This window comes from Eretmochelys imbricata, chromosome 1 (assembly GCF_965152235.1).
Source record: "Eretmochelys imbricata isolate rEreImb1 chromosome 1, rEreImb1.hap1, whole genome shotgun sequence".
NCBI classification, from domain to species: Eukaryota; Metazoa; Chordata; order Testudines; family Cheloniidae; genus Eretmochelys; species Eretmochelys imbricata.
In genome coordinates, this window is record NC_135572.1 from 157462610 (window position 1) to 157478728 (window position 16119).

The 16119-nt window shown below is 48.4% G+C and overlaps 1 protein-coding gene across 1 annotated transcript in view; it reads left to right on the plus strand.

Annotated features, from left to right (window-relative positions):
• The first annotated feature begins 2642 nt into the window (after positions 1-2642).
• Positions 2643-16119, plus strand: part of ICOSLG (inducible T cell costimulator ligand) — a 29369-nt gene continuing 15892 nt past the window's right edge. The window contains exons 1-2 of the mRNA XM_077817717.1: positions 2643-2694; positions 13198-13238. Coding sequence (XP_077673843.1) covers positions 2681-2694; positions 13198-13238 — 55 coding nt within the window. The 5' untranslated portion in view covers positions 2643-2680. The remainder of the gene's footprint in view (positions 2695-13197; positions 13239-16119) is intronic.

Here is a 16119-nt window from a genome sequence, read left to right on the forward strand (position 1 = left end):
ATCAATTTTTCAAACAAGTGCCTAAAATTAGGCACCTAAATCCATATTAGGGCACATAAATAAAAGTGAGCTGATTTTCTATGGTGCTGAGCACTCAAAGTCAATGGGAATTGTTGGTACTCAGCACCTCTGAAAATCAGGCCACTTCTGAGGGAGTAACTAGGGATTTAGGTGCCTAACTTTAAACACTATGATGGTGACTCTGGATCTATAGATCACTTGATGATTACCTGTTCTGTTCATTCCCTCTGAAGCACTTGGCATTGGCCACTGTCGGAAGTCAGGATCCTGGGCTGGATGGACCATTGGTCTGACCTAGTATGGCCGTTCTTATGTTCTTCTGACTATAGACGTGCCAAATACAGGTTAGTTTAACATCTATCCAAAGGATATGATCTCTATTAGTGCAACTCCTTTCCCTGTAGTCTTAGCCCTAGATGAGACTGACCTCTCAAAGATGGGGCCGATACTTCATTCCATTCATTCAATAGTAGTTGCTCTATATAAGTAACAATGTCACCTAATCTATTCCGGTTGCTAGGGAGCAATTTATAGTTGAGTTTTAAAAAAACATTAAGAAATGTTGAGAAACCAAAGTAACTGATCTAGGACTTTCCAATCACAGGAACCTGCAGCCAATGGGGCTTCTATCTGCATCTAAGGCCTTGTCTACATGGCTTTGCAGGGCAAACTAGAGGGGTGTGAATTGTAGAGCACTCCTATGTTCTGCTCTAACTGCCCCCGTAGACCCTGCTGGCATGAACTAAAAAGTAACTAAAGCATATGAATGTAGTCCTTTCTGAAAAGAGACGACATCAACATGAACTAGGTACCTGTTAGTTTGTGCCAACATGGTCTACACAGGGCAGTTAGAGCACAACACATAAGAGTGCTCTAGAAATGATATCTCTCTAATTTGCACTACAGTGTCATGTAGACAAGACCTATGTGAGAGAGAGAGGGATTATACTGATATTTCTCAAAAGATCATTCATCTTACGTGTTATTTTAGGACGCATCACCCTCATGGTTCCCAGGTTAGGGCAGTAGCCTAGGACTCTGGGAAACAGAGGCTCAATTCCCTGCTGTGCTACAGACTTTCTGTGTAACACTGGGCACTTAGCCTCAGTTCCCCATCTGTAAAATGGAGATGATAATACTCCCCTACCACACAGGGATGTGTTGTGAAGCAGTGGTTTTCAAACTGTGGGTTGCGACCCAGTACTGGGTCGTGGAACATAAGGCACGGGATTGCGACGGCTCTGGTCAGCACCGCCGACGGGGCCGTTAAAAGTCCGGTCAGTAGTGCTGCCCAGCTAAGGCAGGCTAGTCCCTGCCTGTTCCAACACCACGCTGTGCTCCGGAAATGGCCAGCAGCAGGTCCTAGGCGGGGCTGCTCACGCACTGCCCCAGCCCCGAGCACCAGTTCTGCACTCCCAGTGGCCGATTCCCAGGCAATGGGAGCTGGGGGTGGCGGTGCCTGCGGGTGAGACCCACGCGGAGCCGCTTGTGCACCTCTGTCTAGGAGCCAGACCTGTTGCTAGCTGCTTCTGGGGCGCAAGCATGGTCCACGGTGCCAGGACAGTCAGGAATCCTGCCTCTGCACCCTTGACTGCACTCAAGGTAAGCCTGCACTCCAATCTTCAACCCTGAGGCACCCCCCAACCCCAGAGCCCCTTCCTGCACCCCAGACCTCTCATCCCTGGCCCAACCTGAGCCTGCACCCACAGCCCTGACTCCTCCCACACCCCAAACCCCTGTCCCAGCCCTGAGCCCCCCTCCCAGCCTCAACCCCTCATTCCCAGCCCCACCCCACAGCCTTCACCCCCATCCTCTGAGCCCCTCCCGCGCCCCAAACCCTTCATCCCCAGCTCCCTTGGGTCACAGGCATCAACAATTTTCTTCAACTGGGTCGCCAGAAAAAAAAAGGTTTGAAAACCACTGCCCTATTGTTCCAGACTCAGCAACAGTGTGACTCTTCCCGATTATGTAACCAACAGGTTCGCCTTTTAAAAAGGAGAAGACTCACTTGTGTGGCGTAGCTGGAAACTTACCAGGGAGCATGTGAGTAGTTTCCATTCATAAACTGATATTATTCAGCACCTTGGGTTAGGGTGACCAGACAGCAAATGCGAAAAATCAGGACAGGGGGCGGGGGGTAACAGGAGCCTGTTCAAGAAAAAGCCCCCAAAGCAGGGCTGTCCCTCTAAAATTGAGACCTCTGGTCACCCTAGCGTGGGTGTATTTGAGCCCTTCTGCTGTGCGTTGAACGCTGCCGGCAGGCTCGGAGAAGCTCCCCGGGACAAAAGGGAGGCGCGTTTACACGGTGCGGCGTTGGCCCTCCTGGGTCAGCGACCCCTCGGAGGCCGTCGGGAGGCTGCCTTCTGTGTAGGCGGGGGTGGGGCTCGTGTCAGGGCGCGGGCGGGTCGCTCCCTCAGGCGCCCCCTGCTGGGACGCGACCCCCCAGAGGCAGCGCGCGGCGGGGACCCGCCCGCGGTCACCTCCCCGGCCCCGGCCGCGTGGGAAGGGAGAAGGGACCAGGCGCGGAAATCCCCGGCTTGGACGACGTAGGAGGGAGGAGCCGGCTCAGCCCCAGCCTCGGCCCCGCGGCTGCTTCTCCACTTCTCCTTCCGACAGCCGCCGAGGCCCCGAGGCTGCCCGAGCAGCGCCCCGCGCCGGGATGGAGCTGAGACGGTGAGTGCGGCGGGGGGACCCCAGAGACTCGCCCCTGGTTCACACTCCGGGTCTCCGGCCTGCCCGGACCCCTCTCCTCCCCCCGCAAGTGCCTGCTGGCGCTGGGTAGCTGCGGGGGCTCCTGGTCGTTGTACCCAGCGCCCCCCCCCCCCCGGGCCGTCGCTCTGCTCCGAGCGCGCCCCAAAGACAAACCCTGGACAGCGCTGCCAGCCCCGCCGGCCGAGTCCCCTGCCTTCCTCGGCAATGGACAAACACTGAACCGGCTCCTAAACCCCCCGGGAGCCCAGCGTCAAACCGGGGGTGGGGGGCTGGTCCTGATTTTCTTGCTGCAATAGGAGCATCTACTCTTGCTCTCTGTTCAGATGTTAGACATTGGGGAGCGGGGGTTGTTGGCATCAAAAACTGCGCGGCGCTCTCTGGATCCAGGTGCGAGGGCTGGGTGTCTGTGCTGCAGGAGGGGTTGTGGTGCGCCAGGAACAGCTACGCTTGCTCTCAATTTTGACAGTACAATTGGTGGGTGGGGAGGGGGGCTGACTACAAAAGTTACCAGGCTGCAGGAAGGTCCAGCTTTTCCTGCCAACTCTTCCCACTGACTGGTGTGTGGGTGTGTCTATCGGTAGGTTGATTCATTCCCACCCCCAAGCCATTTGGTGCGTTTGTGGTGGCTGTCAGGGTAAGGCTGAGGCTGAGGCTGCTCATAATTTAATCTTCCTTTATCAAGAGAGGGCAATAGGGGCAAACCAGGGGGCCAGGGCCAGGGCCTGATCCTGCTCCCAAGAAGTCAGCAGTTTCTGCTCCTTGTGTTATGGGGGAAGGAATGTGCAACTCAGATAAATCTCTCCTTGACACTGACTGGAATTCATAGGGGGAAAAACAGAAAACTCTGTTGGGATTGTTATTGCAGGGAAAGGCTACTTGGCTGTTGAATAGCAGTGGTATTTTATTATTGAATTAAAAACACAAGGAGCAAGTTTTACAGCCCCCCCCCCCCCCAACACACATACACATGGCAGTGAATCTGAAAACTGGCCTTTGTGGTTCTAACTAGCTTAATATAAAGGTGCTTTCTTTATTCTCAGGTTAAGAATTAGCACTTAGATCCTGCATTACCAGAGCCAAATTCTGCCCAGAGACTGTGCAGAGACTTCAACTCCCATTGAATTAGATGTACAAATGTTTTTCCCTATAACTCTTAATTTAGACTCACTCATACTCCAGCAGGAGCGTAGGGTTTATCTCAAATTCCTAACTTGCATGAAAACTACAAAGTGCCTTGTCTCACTAGGATTTTACCTTAGGATAGTTCTTACTACAGGTGGTCTGAAAAATTCAGATCAAACCTTTTTGGTTGACATTTGCCAATTCATTGAAATCAAAACATTCTGCAGAGACAGTTTGATTTTGACAAAGTTCCTCCAGAAACCAGGCAGGGTTCTAAGGGAAACTGGCCTGGTTTCCTGGCTCCTCGGCAGCCTACCTGGCAGACTGCCCCAGAACTGGGGCTCCATCCCCTTGCATGGAGAATTTTGAAATTTTTGGTTTTTGTTCTGAATCAGATCAAAATCCATTTTGGAAATAGCAAAATCCTCCTCAAAACATTTCTCTGCCTAGCTGTCATTACCATGTGATAGAGGCACACACCCCTTTTCCTAGGGAAACAAACCCCTGTGTGAACGCTTCATCTGGGTACTCGCAGTGGCTAAACTTTCTTGCTGCATGTACAAGTTGATTCTTCCTCAAGGCCAGTTGCTTATCATGCCCCTTTCAATGCGGGATGTTCCCCGACAACACATTTTTACCACGCACTACAGCAAAGGAGATGAACTACATTTGTTTGTTATGCCTCCAATGAGACGTGGCAACAGAGTGCCAGGGCAGTTGTCAGTGGGTCATATTGAATAAGTCGGACTGCTCTTTATCATTCCCACCTGAGTCCCATCCTCTCCCCTTGACGACAGTAGGAGTTGTGGGAGCCCAGCACCTTTCAGGATTAGGGATACAGAGAAAATTAAAGTGAGTAAAATGACTCGCACTGTGGGTTTTGTGATCAACCCCAACTCTGGGCTCTGCATGACTGATTCTGTGCTGAAAAACCACAGCAGTGCACCCAACTGTTTCATGTAGGTGGTTACTGATGTTTATTTGTGAAGCACTGTGAGAAGTAGAGAGAATGTCACTGCAGACAGACTTCCTTTTGGTTAAGGTGTGAACAATAGAAAGATCTAAACAAACACATGTTTTATATTATCTGAAAAACTATAATTATGGAAAAATGCCATGAAACAGATCAAGATTTAGGGCAATTGAATTCTACATAACTCAGCTAAGAGAAATATAACATTGATGAGGCACAAAGAGCTGTTCTTGATACAGTTTAGGACATAGTCAAGGTTTTTAGACTTGATTTAAATGTGAAACAAAACACCCAGTTGTTGCAACATGAACATTCTCATATTTTTTGATGTGCTCAGAAAAGCAAAAACACACCAAAAAATACATTGCAATTTTCAACTGCATCAAATCAAGTCTCATGAGAAGAAGGTAAATTGTACATGTAAATATGCAGATGAGAGTGGGAATTACAATCTCACTGGGCCAGTGTGAGAATGAGGAAGTGAAACTTTCTCCTGTCTCCCTGGAAGTTTAAAAATAAGGGGGGGGGGAGGGGTGGCGGGAGAGAGAGAGGAAATAAATGGAGAAAAACAAACCATTTAAAAAGAGACTAAGGGATTGATCCAGTTTCCATTTAAATCAGTGGAAACCATTCCCACTCCAGGTTTCAGAGTAACAGCCGTGTTAGTCTGTATTCGCAGAAAGAAAAGGAGTACTTGTGGCACCTTAGAGACTAACGAATTTATTTGAGCATGAGCTTTCGTGAGCTACAGCTCACTTCATCAGATGCATACCGTGGAAACTGCAGCAGACTCTATATATACACAGAGAATATGAAACAATACCTCCTCCCACCCCACTGTCCTGCTGGTAATAGCTTATCTAAAAGCCATTTCCAGCACAAATCCAGGTTTTCTCACCCTCCGCCCCCCCACACAAATTCACTCTCCTGCTGGTGATAGCCCATCCAAAGTGACAACTCTTTACACAATGTGCATGATAATGAAGTTAGGCCATTTCCTGCACAAATCCAGGTTCTCTCACTCCCTCACCCCCCTCCAAAAACCCACCCCCATACACACACAAACTCACTCTCCTGCTGGTAATAGCTCATCCAAACTGGCCACTCTCCAAGTTTAAATCCAAGTTAAACCAGAACATCGGGGGGGGGGGTAGGAAAAAACAAGAGGAAATAGGCTACCTTGCATAATGACTTAGCCACTCCCAGTCTCTATTTAAGCCTAAATTAATAGTATCCAATTTGCAAATGAATTCCAATTCAGCAGTTTCTCGCTGGAGTCTGGATTTGAAGTTTTTTTGTTTTAAGATAGCGACCTTCATGTCTGTGATTGCGTGACCAGAGAGATTGAAGTGTTCTCCGACTGGTTTATGAATGTTATAATTCTTGACATCTGATTTGTGTCCATTTATTCTTTTACGTAGAGACTGTCCAGTTTGACCAATGTACATGGCAGAGGGGCATTGCTGGCACATGATGGCATAAATCACATTGGTGGATGTGCAGGTGAACGAGCCTCTGATAGTGTGGCTGATGTTATTAGGCCCTGTGATGGTGTCCCCTGAATAGATATGTGGGCACAATTGGCAACGGGCTTTGTTGCAAGGATAAGTTCCTGGGTTAGTGGTTCTGTTGTGTGGTATGTGGTTGTTGGTGAGTATTTGCTTCAGGTTGCGGGGCTGTCTGTAGGCAAGGACTGGCCTGTCTCCCAAGATTTGTGAGAGTGTTGGGTCATCCTTTAGGATAGGTTGTAGATCCTTAATAATGCGTTGGAGGGGTTTTAGTTGGGGGCTGAAGGTGACGGCTAGTGGCGTTCTGTTATTTTCTTTGTTAGGCCTGTCCTGTAGTAGGTAACTTCTGGGAACTCTTCTGGCTCTATCAATCTGTTTCTTTACTTCCGCAGGTGGGTATTGTAGTTGTAAGAAAGCTTGACAGAGATCTTGTAGGTGTTTGTCTCTGTCTGAGGGGTTGGAGCAAATGCGGTTGTATCGCAGAGCTTGGCTGTAGACGATGGATCGTGTGGTGTGGTCAGGGTGAAAGCTGGAGGCATGCAGGTAGGAATAGCGGTCAGTAGGTTTCCGGTATAGGGTGGTGTTTATGTGACCATTGTTTATTAGCACTGTAGTGTCCAGGAAGTGTATCTCTTGTGTGGACTGGACCAGGCTGAGGTTGGTGGTGGGATGGAAATTGTTGAAATCATGGTGGAATTCCTCAAGGGCTTCTTTTCCATGGGTCCAGATGATGAAGATGTCATCAATATAGCGCAAGTAGAGTAGGGGCTTTAGGGGACGAGAGCTGAGGAAGCGTTGTTCTAAATCAGCCATAAAAATGTTGGCATACTGTGGGGCCATGCGGGTACCCATAGCAGTGCCGCTGATCTGAAGGTATACATTGTCCCCAAATGTGAAATAGTTATGGGTAAGGACAAAGTCACAAAGTTCAGCCACCAGGTTAGCCGTGACATTATCGGGGATAGTGTTCCTGACGGCTTGTAGTCCATCTTTGTGTGGAATGTTGGTGTAGAGGGCTTCTACATCCATAGTGGCCAGGATGGTGTTATCAGGAAGATCACCGATGGATTGAAGTTTCCTCAGGAAGTCAGTGGTGTCTCGAAGGTAGCTGGGAGTGCTGGTAGCGTAGGGCCTGAGGAGGGAGTCTACATAGCCAGACAATCCTGCTGTCAGGGTGCCAATGCCTGAGATGATGGGGCGCCCAGGAGTTCCAGGTTTATGGATCTTGGGTAGCAGATAGAATATCCCAGGTCGGGGTTCCAGGGGTGTGTCTGTGCGGATTTGATCCTGTGCTTTTTCAGGAAGTTTCTTGAGCAAATGCTGTAGTTGCTTGTGGTAACTCTCAGTGGGATCAGAGGGTAATGAAATTGTGGAAAAGCAGCATCACTTGCCCCATAATCTCAGCCATGCGGAACGCAATGCCATCCACAGCCTCAGAAACAACTCTGACATCATAATCAAAAAGGCTGACAAAGGAGGTGCTGTTGTCATCATGAATAGGTCGGAATATGAACAAGAGGCTGCTCGGCAGCTCTCCAACACGAGTTTCTACAAGCCATTACCCTCTGATCCCACTGAGAGTTACCACAAGCAACTACAGCATTTGCTCAAGAAACTTCCTGAAAAAGCACAGGATCAAATCCGCACAGACACACCCCTGGAACCCCGACCTGGGATATTCTATCTGCTACCCAAGATCCATAAACCTGGAACTCCTGGGCGCCCCATCATCTCAGGCATTGGCACCCTGACAGCAGGATTGTCTGGCTATGTAGACTCCCTCCTCAGGCCCTACGCTACCAGCACTCCCAGCTACCTTCGAGACACCACTGACTTCCTGAGGAAACTTCAATCCATCGGTGATCTTCCTGATAACACCATCCTGGCCACTATGGATGTAGAAGCCCTCTACACCAACATTCCACACAAAGATGGACTACAAGCCGTCAGGAACACTATCCCCGATAATGTCACGGCTAACCTGGTGGCTGAACTTTGTGACTTTGTCCTTACCCATAACTATTTCACATTTGGGGACAATGTATACCTTCAGATCAGCGGCACTGCTATGGGTACCCGCATGGCCCCACAGTATGCCAACATTTTTATGGCTGATTTAGAACAACGCTTCCTCAGCTCTCGTCCCCTAAAGCCCCTACTCTACTTGCGCTATATTGATGACATCTTCATCATCTGGACCCATGGAAAAGAAGCCCTTGAGGAATTCCACCATGATTTCAACAATTTCCATCCCACCACCAACCTCAGCCTGGTCCAGTCCACACAAGAGATACACTTCCTGGACACTACAGTGCTAATAAACAATGGTCACATAAACACCACCCTATACCGGAAACCTACTGACCGCTATTCCTACCTGCATGCCTCCAGCTTTCACCCTGACCACACCACACGATCCATCGTCTACAGCCAAGCTCTGCGATACAACCGCATTTGCTCCAACCCCTCAGACAGAGACAAACACCTACAAGATCTCTGTCAAGCTTTCTTACAACTACAATACCCACCTGCGGAAGTAAAGAAACAGATTGATAGAGCCAGAAGAGTTCCCAGAAGTTACCTACTACAGGACAGGCCTAACAAAGAAAATAACAGAACGCCACTAGCCGTCACCTTCAGCCCCCAACTAAAACCCCTCCAACGCATTATTAAGGATCTACAACCTATCCTAAAGGATGACCCAACACTCTCACAAATCTTGGGAGACAGGCCAGTCCTTGCCTACAGACAGCCCCGCAACCTGAAGCAAATACTCACCAACAACCACATACCACACAACAGAACCACTAACCCAGGAACTTATCCTTGCAACAAAGCCCGTTGCCAATTGTGCCCACATATCTATTCAGGGGACACCATCACAGGGCCTAATAACATCAGCCACACTATCAGAGGCTCGTTCACCTGCACATCCACCAATGTGATTTATGCCATCATGTGCCAGCAATGCCCCTCTGCCATGTACATTGGTCAAACTGGACAGTCTCTACGTAAAAGAATAAATGGACACAAATCAGATGTCAAGAATTATAACATTCATAAACCAGTCGGAGAACACTTCAATCTCTCTGGTCACGCAATCACAGACATGAAGGTCGCTATCTTAAAACAAAAAAACTTCAAATCCAGACTCCAGCGAGAAACTGCTGAATTGGAATTCATTTGCAAATTGGATACTATTAATTTAGGCTTAAATAGAGACTGGGAGTGGCTAAGTCATTATGCAAGGTAGCCTATTTCCTCTTGTTTTTTCCTACCCCCCCCCCGATGTTCTGGTTTAACTTGGATTTAAACTTGGAGAGTGGCCAGTTTGGATGAGCTATTACCAGCAGGAGAGTGAGTTTGTGTGTGTATGGGGGTGGGTTTTTGGAGGGGGGTGAGGGAGTGAGAGAACCTGGATTTGTGCAGGAAATGGCCTAACTTCATTATCATGCACATTGTGTAAAGAGTTGTCACTTTGGATGGGCTATCACCAGCAGGAGAGTGAATTTGTGTGGGGGGGCGGAGGGTGAGAAAACCTGGATTTGTGCTGGAAATGGCTTTTAGATAAGCTATTACCAGCAGGACAGTGGGGTGGGAGGAGGTATTGTTTCATATTCTCTGTGTATATATAGAGTCTGCTGCAGTTTCCACGGTATGCATCTGATGAAGTGAGCTGTAGCTCACGAAAGCTCATGCTCAAATAAATTCGTTAGTCTCTAAGGTGCCACAAGTACTCCTTTTCTATTCCCACTCCAGTTGGTGCAGGAATTAATCCCAAATGGGCATGATGCAGAGGAATTCCTCTGGTTTCAAGGAAAGACTGAATCCTCTCACCTGCTCAGGTTGGTGCTCAGTAACTGAGCCACTCTGCAAGCACTGTGGACTGCAGCAGCATTAACATCCACTTAGGAGGGAGAATGGTCAGCCCCTGGATCTGTCTTGTCTAAACTCTGGACTGAAATATTAAAATTCTAATCCAGTAACAACAGTTTTATATTGACACCAGTTATGCATTTGTGCTACATAGCACAGACAGCCCCACTAACACTTGTTACTTTCTCATTGGCACCAGCAATACCTCTTAAGGGAAATTCCCTGAAAGGTCCAATGAAAGACAATCAAGCATTGTTGTCTCTTTGGTTCAACAGGAAACTAGACCCAGTGCCACAGCCAAGTGGGGGCCCCCAGAAAAATGGGCACCCCCGCACCGCAACCCTGCTCCCCCGTTGGAGCCCCGGACGGGTGGGCAGAGTAAGGCAAGCCTCCATGTCCAGACCCCATTTCCCCGGGCAGGAGTACCAGGCGGGCGGAGTGGAGCAAGCCCCTGCACCCCAAACCTACTCCCTGGCTGGAAGGAGGGGGACTGCAGGCAGAAGGGGTGGGGAGGGGCCGCCACTTGCTCTGGCCCAGGGGCCCCACAAACCCTAATCCGCCCCTGATTAGACCTGTTGTTTAAGAAGGAAAACAAACAAACAAAACCACAGGATTTAAAAATAGTACCAGCGTGAATTTTTAAAGGAAGGTATTCCAGAGCCATATGTTAGATAGAAACACACACATGCGTATACATGCACACATGGATCATGCACTGTCCCCTCACAGCTCCTAGTGCTAACCAGACTGCATATGCACCATCTCCACACAGTGACTGAGCATGCTGCCTCCAGCCCAGAGCTACAGGAGGGGAGCTGGATTTTCCCTGTAGTGGCAGCTCCCAGCTGCTTCGGGCTAGGATAGGCCCAGGCACTGGAACTGAGTGCAGGGAGCCCGTATCTCCTGTCCTCTCAACGCCCCCCTGCTGGCACCCAGCATGTGTGGAGGAGGAAGCAGTCTGATTTGAATGCAGAAGGGACATAGGCGCCAACTTTTCCAGGCGCCACTGGGTACTTGCCCCCATCCCCGCCCCCATCCCAACCCCTTCCCCAAAGTCCGTGCCCCAACTCCACCCCCTCCCTGCCCCTATTGGATCCCTTCCCCAAATCCCTGCTTGCAGCACTGGGAGCGAAGGGGAGAAATGGAGCAGCGGCGTGCTCAGGGGAAGAGGCGGAACGGAGGTGAGCTGGTGCGGGGGGGTCGGGGTGGGGAGCTGCCAGGGGGTGTAGAGTACCCACCAATTTTCCCCGTGGGTGCTCCAGCCCCGGAGCACCCACGGAGTCGGTGCCTATGAGAGCAGCTTCACACAGCCACATTTGTTTTTATCAGAGAGCCAGAATAATGTGAGCACCCCCTCCCTTTCCACCCCACCCCCAAATTTATCCTATCTGAGGCTCAAGATGGGCACGATTCAATCTCAGCCATAAGAGCTTTGTTAGACATAAAAGTGTTATGGCTTTTAAGTCCGATTTCATACATCTTTGAAGAGCTAGTAGTGGGGGGGGTTATACCAATGGTATGGGGCAATTAATTAATCAATCCCTGTCCATTGGGACAGTGCATTAGCCCTGGAAAGACCCCAAATGTCAGCATTGTTATGTATAGAGATTCTATTTTCAGACTGTTTTGGAAAGTGTATGTTATCTTTATTGGTTTTCATTTTTATATTTCTCCCTCCCAAGTTCTGAACAATGAGACTTATAACAGTGAAGGCACCTGGACTTTATAGGAGGGAGGGTTATAAACATAGCTTTAAAAAATATTGGGACTTTCTAAAACATTCATAAAATAGTTTTTTCCTGTAACATATGACATATACAAAATACTTATTTGTGATGACTGGAATGATCTGCATAACCCATTTGTGGCTTTGCCACTTGGGAACAATGCAGCCATCCCACAGTCATGCCAGTGAGGCCTTTATACCACTCCACACCATGACGTATTCCCTATATATATATATTTTATCTGTGTATATATTCCCATACACCAGGGGTGGGCAAACTTTTTGGCCTGAGGGCCACATCGTGGTTGCAAAACTGTATGGAGTGCCAGGTAGGGAAGGCTGTGCCTCCCCAAATAGCTGGGCCCCCACCCCCTATCTGCCCCCCTCCCACTTCCCACCTCTTGACTGCTCCCCTCAGAATCCCTGACCCATCCAACCCCCCCTGCTCCTTGTCCCCTGACCGCCCCCTCCTGGGACCCCCCCCCGCCACTAACCACCCCCTGGGATCCCACCCCCATCCAACCGCCCCTTCTCCCTGTCCCCTGACTGCCCCGCCCCCTAACAGACCCCCCAGGACTCCCATGCCTATCCAGCCTCCCCTGTTCCCCAATCCCTGACCGCCTCCCCCCGCAGAACCTCAGCCCCATCCAACTGCTCCCTGTCCCCTGACTGCCCCCTGGGACTCCCAGCTCCCCGCCCCATTACCATGCTGGAACCAGCCACACCTCCACCCTGCCCTGCAGGAGTGGTGGGCCAGCGCACTGAGGCTGCACGGGAGGGAGAACAGTGGGGGAGGGGCCGGGGACTAGCCTCCCCAGCCGGGAGCTCAGGGGCTGGGCAGGACGGTCCCATGGGCTGGATGTGGTCCGCAGGTCATAGTTTGCCCACCTCTGCCATACACCCAAGAAGGTGATCTGCATAGTCAACTATTTTTTAAGTAGTCACATCAACAGGTTTCATGGACATGCCACACACAGATCCAGTCAACTGTTAATCAAAAAGGTAGATAGCATTGGTTTCAAGCCCAGTATAGTGTATTTTCCTTCAATTTATTGCCTTTTCCCACAGTGATAATTTTAAAGTGACATTATGTAGCTGTCAAATATGTGGGTGCTTATTCTGAGTCTATATAATAGATACTGCTACCCATATGTTGTTTCTGTGCTACGCTACTGCTATTGTATTTAAAACTGTGAATAGTACGGATGCACTTACAATTGCATTATCATCATTGTGCTTTTATCTTTTGGGTTTTTTAGCTCTGGACTTTGGTTACTGTTTCTTTGTGCTCTGGGATTTGGTAAGTTAAGAAAAAGTTATTCTTATTATTATCACTTTTAATACAAGCATTTTTTTGAATATGCAGAATATGTATGTGCACAACATAAATCAGAAATCTAAACAGTACTTTTGAACAGGAATCATAAAGATTCTTTAATATGAGACTTTTTGTAATTTGCATAAAGAATGTCAAATGTCCTTGTGATTTTATTAAGGACACTGGGACTACCTGGGGACCTTTATTCGGACTGAATAATACCTTACTGCCAGAGAACTCTCATTGAAGTCAATGGGAACACTCATGAAATACAGTACTGTGCAGAATGAGTTATCAGAATCTGGCTTTGAGTTAATATGAAAAAGGAGCTAAACAGTGCTGTGTGCAAATGCACTAGCCTTAACCTCTGGAGAGAAAGATTAACATTTGCAGCACAGTTTTGAAAGCCCTTCCTGCACAGAACCCCTTTGCAAGTTCTGGCCTTGGGCTGACCTAGTGATCAATGCACAATCAACACATCTGCCAGGAAGAGGCCTCACAGCTAGAACATTAAGACTTGTACAGATCTGCTTTGTCAGTGTGTCTCAATTTCGATACCAATAATACAACTAGCACCATACATTACTGGTAAGCACCAAACATTTCTCACGCTCTTGATTACTAAAAGCTCCCCAATTTACCCCCAAATAAAGTGTGGGTACGGGGATAGAGAGACTATCAAATGAGATTTAAAGTATTTTTGCTGTTTCATAGAAGAATGAAGAGTTGCGCCATTCTTCTTAGACACAGAATCATGTACTTTTGGCTGAGTCGTTTAGTGTTTGTTAAAACTGTACATACCTAGTCACAGCGCACTCCACCTTGGCATGGGGAAGGGTGTTTGTTGAGAATGTGACCCTACCACATCAGTAGTAAATGTACTGCAGTATACCGTGACCTTTCCATTTAGGGCCACAATCTGCCACTCTTATTCATAGCAAGTAGTATCTTTGTTCACAGGACTGAGGCCTTTTAGTGTACCTCTACACTGGAATTAAAGCCCCACGGCATGACTGCGGATGGCCCGGATCAACTGACTCGAGCTCCCAGGCTCAGTCTGCAAGACTGAACATTTCTGTGTAGACATTTGGGATTAGGCTTGAGCCTGGGCTCTGGAACACCCCCCACAGCTTGGGCTCCAGCCTGAGCCCAAATGTCTACACAGCAGTTTTGCAGCCCCACAGCCAGAGCCCTGCAAGTCCGAGTCAGCTGACCCAGCCCAGCAGCAGGTGTTTAATTGATGTGTAGACATACCCTTAGGCTATGTCTGCACTGCAGCAGGTAAGTGTGATTTCCAGCATGGGTAGACAGACTTGCACTAGCTCTGCTTGAGCTTGTGTACTAAAAATAGCACACAATAGATGTCACGGCACTGACAGCAGCTCTGGCTAGCTACCCTAGTCCAAGCCTGCCCAATGTTCTGGGTCAGAGCCTGGGTGGCTAGCTCAAGCCATTGCCAGTGCCATAACATTCACACACTAGTTTTAGCATGCTAGCTCAAGCAGAGCTAGTGCAAGTCTGTCTCCCCAGGCTAGGAATCACACCTTCCAGCTGCAGTGCCGGCATACCCTTACACATGTTTAACGTGTTACCAAAACTTGAGATTTTATCATGATTCTTACAATATTTGGTGTTCTTCCTCTGAGCCCCAGGTCCTGATCCAAAGCATATGGAAGTCAATGGAAAGGCTCCCATTGACTTCAGTGAGCTTTGGCTCAGACCCTTTGAGTCCTGTGATTTTGTGAGAATCTAGCATTTATTTGAAGGGGGGATTAAAGTAGGTTTCTAGCCCCTATGACTGTGGAGAAAAACTTGAAGTAACATAAATGTGTTGAGAAACTAGAAGGCAAAGGAATAGAACGCAACATTAAAAATCACAATATTATTTTTTTTAATTAATCCCATGATATTGTGAGGCCTGGTTTTTGTATGCTTGGGATTGGCAAAACTGCATTATGCACATTACTAGTTGCATTGGACTTTCATAGGATTACTCGTGTACGTAAAGTTAAACGTATGCTTAAGTAGTCACAGACAGAGCCTAAAACACTATTCCTGGGCTTCCCTGTTAACAGTGATGATGCTGGTGCACAAACGAGGAAGTAACTAGAGAGGATTCATGAGGTCCTAATAAGCCCTTTTGGAACACAAACACACATGAACACACAGTTTGCCAAAATGTAAAGAACTGAATGGTTAAGTAGAGTAAATAGCAGCCTTTTTAACCCTTCCACCATTCATTCCCTGGGCTGAGCGCAACTCTTCTGCTGGGCCTTTGGGTAGGGGTGCCATCTCACACTGAAGTCTAGCTACCACCTCTAGACAACTGAAAGATTATCCAGCCCTCCCTCCAGAGAGGATGGCTGTCATGGATCTGAGATATCCGAGGGCATGGAAGAAGTGAAAATATAGGGAAGGGAAATCTGAAGAACCCCTAGGGGACAGATGGGCACAGTTTAAGAAGCTTTATTTTATATTAATAGGTCGGAATTTTTTTTAAGTTTCAGTCCTTCAAGGGACAATGTGCTGAGTGGGGCTGTGTGCGGACACATGGGTCAGTGCACACACGGCTCCTCACAGGATCATTGCCTAGCAGTCCAAGAGTTACTTTCATTTGCACTCATCATTAGTACAGTAAAAGTCATTATTAATTTTAATGTAGGTTCGATGTCTGGAGTCCTTCACTCAAAACTTAACAGCATTTCAGGGAAAAATTCTCCATATAGTGCCCTAATCTGTCACCCTTCCTCACAGTGTATATTACTTTCTCATGGGTGTAGTCAGGGACGGATTTAGGCGCAGGCGACCCAGGTGACCGCCTGGGGTGCCGGACTTGGAGTGCACTGGGTTTGGGGTGCTGTAA